The 7,835-nt window shown below is 29.7% G+C and overlaps 1 protein-coding gene across 11 annotated transcripts; it reads right to left on the bottom strand.

Annotated features, from left to right (window-relative positions):
* Positions 1–246: 246 nt before the first annotated feature.
* Positions 247–7,583, bottom strand: LOC137819375 (solute carrier family 40 member 2-like). 11 transcript variants are annotated; one of them, XM_068623201.1, is made up of 10 exons: positions 7,505–7,583; positions 4,891–5,102; positions 4,477–4,627; positions 3,697–3,893; positions 3,016–3,495; positions 2,071–2,242; positions 1,720–1,857; positions 1,474–1,584; positions 1,013–1,090; positions 247–624 (listed from the first exon to the last, which is right to left on the bottom strand). In XM_068623201.1, exons 2-10 carry the CDS (start codon positions 5,001–5,003, stop codon positions 571–573), a joined length of 1,494 nt encoding a protein of 497 aa, XP_068479302.1. In that variant the 5' UTR covers positions 5,004–5,102; positions 7,505–7,583; the 3' UTR covers positions 247–570. The 11 variants fall into 11 exon arrangements, with proteins under 11 accessions (XP_068479302.1, XP_068479307.1, XP_068479303.1 ...); XM_068623206.1 differs by having other exon boundaries at positions 4,898–5,102; XM_068623202.1 differs by having other exon boundaries at positions 4,891–5,093.
* Positions 7,584–7,835: the final 252 nt, after the last annotated feature.

The raw sequence follows: 7,835 nt of genomic DNA, 5'->3' as shown, positions 1-7,835 counted from the left end.
TTTATATGGTTAATATAAGTGTGCAAATAATAATATTCTTTATTCAAATTTTAATATTAAAAATAAATATATATATATATATATATATAAATGATAAAAATGATAAAAATGATAAAAATGATAAATCCAGATACACAAGTGAGAGCGTTTGTGTTCCCGCTAGTAAAAATAATAGTAATGGGATTCAAGACATAAAATTTATAAGAAAAAAGTTTTGACTTCAAGTCAAGTATGTTGAGATGCATCATGAGGATCAATCACCTTATTTTGTATTGTCCATTTTGGAATTTGAAGCTCTTTCACAATTTTTTCCTCAAAAGACATCTTGGTGGGTTAAGATAGAAAAATGTATATAAATTGTCTTTGACCTCGACTCCTAAGCCTCCCATTGAGGACTAAGGACATTTTATATACACCTCCAAAGTAGACAATAATTCGGATGCGATGATTGACCCTAGTAATACTATATCAACAGACTTTAAATCGGAAAAAAAATCTACATATATATATATATGTATGTATTGGCCAGGAGTGCTTGGGAACTCTATCCAAGTGTTACATATGGTCAGCTCAGTTTTGCACGAGTATGAGCCCAAAAGACGGGTCGTGAGCTCGGCCCAGACGCTGGTGGTCAACTCGAAAAAGATAATTAAAATAGATGAAACATTTATATTGGTTATAGTATATATGTTAATTAAATACAAATAAAAGAAATAACCCTGAGAATAAAGTTACACATGCGTAACATGTTTTGTTGTTAACTAAGATTGTTTCGTTCCTCATGTGAAGTCTAAAAGTATCACTTTTGTCTCAAAAGTTGGTTCACCTAATTAGAAAGACAATTAATTACTTTTCAAATAAAAGCCTGAATATTTTCTGATTATAAAAAATCTTTCTAATGGTATGAAAAGAGAATACAAAACTTGTTCCCAGATATCTTCACAACTTAAGATGCTCTTACAAAAAATTTACCCCATAACACCCTGTCAAAGTGGAAGAGGTGCTTTCTTACATGGTATGCATGGATACAGAAGAGGAACGCAGCTAATGTGACTGCTTCAAAAGATATTACAGCCAACTTCCAGAAATCCTGAACAAAAAGATAACAGTAAACAACAGGTTTAACACAATTTTCATTTTGTTAAGCATCAACTCAATGCAATAGTCTTCTTTTGATAGCAGATGAAAATTTTTCGTAAGCACAAATTATGAAGGTACTGTTATGAAATAAACTGTAGAATAAAGTTGATGTTGCACTGTTGTTTGTAGATGGTTTTTGTTTGAAAGGTAAGGACTAATGGAAATTTCTATGGTGTACATTTGTAACCAAAATTGTTGCTGCAAATGAACTAGTAGATATAGGTTGTTTTGGCCTTGCCAAACCTAGACATGCATTAAATAGTTCAATAAGATTTGAATGCTGTAAGGGGCACTCAAAATGTGAAAAATGAATGCATTAGTTTTAAAACTAACCCTTGGATCAGATATTATGATTCCCATAACATAGACCAATAATTCCATCAAAGACTGAAGTGAATTTTGAACACCTCCAACAATCAAACGATCGGATTCAGTGACAAGATCCTATTTAAAAAGTTGTAAAGAGAAATCAAGCCAAGATAGTTGGAAAAGAAAATAACTCCAAAGATTCATCAAAGACACTAAAAGCTAGACACAGAAAAGATTAAACAATTTCAGACAATAAGGGCTATTTATTGCCTGCATGTGTTGAAGTACTGACAAATCAAACATCCACAATCCAAGCCGAGAAATGGCTACACTTCCCATCAGAATATACGATGATAGAAAGCCACTTTGGATCCATATTGAAGCTATACATGGAAGGAGGCAAGTCCACTGCATGCACAAGATACATAAACAAGGGCAACAATGATCAATAGGAATAACAGTAAGTAACCCTTAAAGAAAACAAACTTTATGCTGAATATTATCAGCAGCACATCTTTGCATATTGGTTTAGAAAGGAAGGAAATTGAAGATTTGACTACCATTCATACATGTTATTCACACAGAACACTTTAGATTTTAGGTCTATTACTATGTTTATACCTGAGACCATATAGACCAAAGTCCAGTTCTAATTGTTGATATACGAGACTGTAGCACAGGGTATGCAACTGTTGCAGCTATTCCAATCACAGCACTTATTCCTCTTCCTAGTCCAATAACATATGTAGGTATTCCTTTCCATTCTAAGGTAGCTGTCATCAAAGTTCCAAAACTGAGGCAAGTAATTGGAGTTCCATCAATGACTTTTCATACTCAACTGAGAAGATATTTGAGACAGCTTTCTTAAGCTGTGCTTAGAATGGAATTTTCTTAATGACTATAGTATATAATCAGCAACTATTGGTAGCTAGGAATATTTTTTTTTATCAAGAATAAAACAGTAATTTCACTAAACATGGATGCACAACAGCAACAAATGCTCAGGTTGCTGAAACTAAGAAAGTATGAATACAATAAGGAGCACAAGTATAATAGAAGTAAAACAGTTATATAAGAGATGGTATTATTATAAAACAACATATAAAAAGAATACAGCATTAATATCAAGGTTAAAAGTTAAAAGAAGTAAAAAATGATAAGAGTAGATAGGACTAAGAAGTGTTTGACAAAGATACATCTACAATTTTGAAGTGTTTTTAATTCCTTTCTTTAATTTGAACAATTCTTATATCTTATAGAATAGTACTAAACAGCTTATGAAGAGTTAAAAATGTTAATATCAGGGAAAATCCCTCATAAATTAATGTGTCATGACTCACTTTCTTTATTCATATATAAATTGGACATTTTAAACATTTTGAGGAAAAAGGATCATTCAGACCAGATTCTTTCTTCATGTAATATTAAATTTCTGTGGTTTTTTGTTACTCTTTTTTGAAAAGTAATGAAATATTATTATGAGAGTCAGCCAGTACAAGCCGTACACTGACCTCAAAAACAAAGTTTGTGCAAAGTACTATGCTATGGTTGTTTGTAAGCTTTCACCTTAGTACTGTGAAAAATAGCGAAGCCAGAGCTAGTCCTGGAAGAGCAACTTCTTGCTGTAAGTAAACTCTCCATGCAGCAATGTAAGGAATCTCTGAAATCTTCTCAGAAATTTTTTTATTCCATTTTCTATCTGCCAATTCTGAGCTACATCCAGTAACAGGAAGCAAGCTATCTTCCTCTGAAGTTAAGGTGTTCATTTCCTGATCACACTGTAAAAGTCTTGCCATCCTTCTCTGGCTACTTTGGTCCAAAGCTGGAATCCCATGATATACAGATGTGAAAAGCCAATACTCAACCCAAACAGAGACAGTATTCCACAGTGCCAAAGTTATAGCAGATGCTTTTAGTGATACAAAGCTTACTATGAACCCTGTTACGACAGGAGCAAGAAGTTTGCAACATAGATCAATTCGTCTTGTAACTGAATTCATCCTTGTAAGAAATTCTTGGGGTTGACCTTCAGATATAACTAACAACCTGAACAATGGAAACTAAAGCATTTTTTACACAATTTATCTGACTTCCGAAAGCTTGAGAAATTGCTAAGATACTATGGTGAAAAACTGAGAGCTAAATCTTTAATCCTTAGCATTAATATTTGTTTCAAGCAATTGACAATTTACTTTATATACTTGATCATATATCTATATTTTCTCAGCAAAGACTAAAAGATATTACCATTCTCTTTCAATCATGATTGTACCGGCAAGAGTTGAAAGCACACCAATGCCACCACAGACATTGATTAGCAACATGAGCAACATGAAAATGGAGAAATGTGTAAACTTTAAAGATGAGTGGATGAGTAAGGTAACTACAGAGGCCCCAGCAATAACAAAAGAGAGATTTTGTGTCACCAACCATAATTGTAAAACCTGCCAATAAAAAAAGCAGATAGAGTTATTTCTCAAAAGGCATCTTCACATTTTTTTTGGTATATACTATAGGCGTCATCAACTAAAAGCAATATTTTCTAACAAAAGGTAGAACCACTGTGGACGATACAACTTTTCTTTAAGTATTTAACAAAGTTACAGTCTTAAGATTTAAACTCCATACAATTAATTAAAGTATATTGAGTAAAAATTCTATGTTAAAAATCCAAGCGCTGAATCATATATTGAGTAAAATTGAAAAGTTAATCAATACAAAAAAAAAGAAAAACTCAAACTCATTATCTTAATATTTTAGGTTGGTGGTGATTTTGTAATCTCTTACGAGTTTTCTTATGACTTATATACTGGTGTCAGATCTTTCCGGTGAATTTCCTTGAAAGAAGCAACAACCTTCACATGTAGTCTAAAGATATTTATATACTCTTTTATAACTTTTACAAAATTTACTTTGTATTCTACCAGATAGTAGAATATGGTCACTAATTGCAAAAGGAGAACATGGCTTCATCAGACACAAAATTACAAAATTGACTAAGTTTGGATAAGCAATACTTGTTGTCACCTTAAGGCATGACAACTTATCAACCCATCTTCCAATTATGGGACCAAACACTGCAATGGAGGCAGAATCAGAGGCACCATATATTGCTGCATACAGCAAGGACTCTGGCCAAATATTGATCATGTATAAAGCAACAGAGAATTCCCACATTCTGCAAACATAGATCCTCAGTCAATTTGATTGTTATAGAAAAAACAAAACAACAAAATAGTGCAACACATTTACTGATGCACCATCGATTTGGAATATCACAAGCCAAACAAATCGTATCTTAGGTAGTCTATAGTTCACATCACACTGATAAAGTTTTTATATCATAGTCCTTTAAAATGATAACAATGTTTAAACCCATTATCCAATTTTTGTGACAATGAAACCAAAAGTTAAGTCATTGTTGAGAAGTAAAAGGAGAACCTGGTACCCCATCTTGCTAAGAAGTGGCCAATGTAAAGATAAGTGATGAGAGCTAATGGGTTTTCTTGTTGTCCAGTGAGTGGAGGCACCCTCAGTTTCACACTTTCTTCCATTTCAGATTCTTACCCTCACTCCGTTTGACCATTACCATCCATCACAATTGTTATCTTGATCAAGTAAGTTGCATGCAGATATCAATCCCTCTGTTGCAACTTCAAAAGTCTTGTGTATTAAATGAGGTTACACGAATTACCCCAAGTTATTCTTTACTGTTTAAAACCCAATTAAATTCAATAAATGTCTATTTATAATATTTCTTTCCATAAGAGTAATTAATATTAACCATAAGATATTTTTAAAAATGAATGGAGAAGATGAAAAATATCTTTACTAAAACTACTTTAAAAATAACTTCATCTCTCTTGCATATGTATAGATAATAACCACTTATTAAGATTTTTTATTGGATTACAGTCTATAGAAATTAATCCTAAAGATGTATCCATTTTTAGTTCATTTTCAACTTTTAAAAGAGATATTTTAAGAATAATGAAAATTATGAAACAAATTCAAAGTCAAATCTATATGTAGTAACAGTTTCACTGAATTGCGGCTAGAATCTCAGCTAGGATTAGGCAAGCTAGAAGTCCACGTGTCTATACAGTAGCAGCATGAATGTCTCCACATTTTAAATTATACCAATATGACAATTTTTAATTAGCTTAATAAATTATTATTTTTCAATAGACTTTTAAATGTATTTGTTTTTTAGCTGATTTTCTTCGTCTAACCCTCATTAAGAAAAGTTAATGTCTTGATATGTTTAATTATACAACAAATACAACTTCAAAAGCTTAGTTAAAAAAATGTTTTGAAATCTAATTACTTTTTTTTATATATAATTAAGTAATTTTTTGAATAATTCTTAAATTCTTCTCAAGCTTTTGTAATATTCTTTCCACACATACCTCTACATGTTGCTTGTGAATCTATTGTTACTTCTTCACACACACATATATATATATATAATGGACTGAGTTAAAGTATGGGAGGATTTACACAAAAATGAAATATTTTCATTATAATAAATATTTGAAAAAGGGCACTCAGTCCCTTATTTATGTATTTAAAAATTAGAGTTAAATTTAATTATAAATGACTGTTTGAAAAATTGCTTAATTTTTTTATAATGACAGGTTGTGACTGTGACATAGGTTTTAGAATTAGTGGAAGGATAAAATCGTAGAAAAAATCATGTATACCAAAATTGTATATCTTTTTGTTAAGAGTATAGATGTAAATTAGGTTTCATTATCTTTTAATTCTTATTATTTATTTATTTTATTATTAGTAAAAAGTTTAATCAAATCTTTTAATTTTTGAGGACGTATCAATGTAACTACTTTCTATCCAACTAATTAATAGCAAAAGCATTAATAAATTAATATTCATGGATGAAAATGGGATGAGAAGAATTGCTTGATCTGCCTAAAATATTCAGAATCAGTATTTTTTCATAACCTTAATTTAATTTTTAGGCTAACTTTACCTTTCTAAAATTTAGTTTGGTCCATATTTAGGTTTAAAAATAGACTTAACCTATTTGCAAATAAAGAAATAAAAAGTTATATTAAACACATTGAAAATAATAAAATTTAAAGTAATTATTATTGAAGGGATAAAATTATGCAGGAGCAAATGTACTTTATTTATTCATATGATATTAACATATTTTTAAGATATACTGGTAATTTATTTAAATTTCTATATGATAGAAAGACTTAAAAATAAGAGATAAATTTATATTTCAATAAATTTTTTTAACTTGAATCTATATGCAGGTCAATTTGTTTCAATATTGAAAAATAAATTATGATTTTAATAAATTATAAAATTTAAAATATAACTCTTAAGAAATTATAATTTATTTAAATAGATCAACCTATTTAACTTGAATCTAAATGCAATTCAATATTGAAAAATAAATAAATGTATGATTTTAATAAATTATAAAATTTAGTATGACAACACTCGAGAAATTATAATTTATTTAAACAGATTAACCTATTATATATATTTTTTAAAAGAGGTCCAACGAGGATTTTTAAGGTAAACAGATCAACCTATTTAATATAAAAGACTTTTTTGCCAAATTTTATTAACAAAAATGTTTGACTTGATATAAACTAGTTCATACACTTTTATCGAGCAACCTCACTTATTTATTTCCACTCATTCATATAATATAGCACTACTTTTCACCCGAATGCTCCTTTATTTTATTCTTTGATTTGTTCTTTCTATTTTTCTTTTCATGCCACATCTTTTTTTGGCAAGTAAGAGAATCTCTTGATAAAAAAATATATTTGAAAATGCTTTTAACTTTATAGATTAATAGATGAAGGATTTCTTAAATTCATGAACATTCAATTGTGTTTAATACTCATGAAAAATTTTTTGAGCATGCTTGCCTCCAACAAAATATACATGTGATATATAAAAATAAAAAAAGAATATTTAAAGGAAAAGTTACATTTACTTTGGAAAAAAAAAGATATGTAGATATATATCAACAAATGGTCTTCATTTGAGAATGAATAAAATTGGAACTTACAATCTCTTTTCAGATGTGAAATGCACGAACTCTCTCCAACCTTTAGAATTTTTTATGCTTCTCTTATGATTTCCAGGTTATGAATCTGTTTTTTTGTGTAGTATTTATAGCCCAATTTGTGTAGTAAATTGGCTGATGAAGTGAACAGAAGAGTAGTTTTTGTTAGCTTGTCAGAGTTGCTCTTGATGATGGTGGTGCAATAGAGATGTAGACATAAACTATTTCATGGTCCCAGGTTTGGAAATAAAATATATACAGAGAACCAAAATGTTTCGATGTCACTTTAGATTAATATGTCATTAATTATTGTTATAATGCATATTCTTCTAAG

This window comes from Phaseolus vulgaris, chromosome 10 (genome assembly GCF_000499845.2).
Source record: "Phaseolus vulgaris cultivar G19833 chromosome 10, P. vulgaris v2.0, whole genome shotgun sequence".
Classification (NCBI taxonomy): domain Eukaryota; kingdom Viridiplantae; phylum Streptophyta; class Magnoliopsida; order Fabales; family Fabaceae; genus Phaseolus; species Phaseolus vulgaris.
Note: the sequence above shows the minus strand (reverse complement) of the source record. Positions and strands in the feature narration are given on the sequence as shown.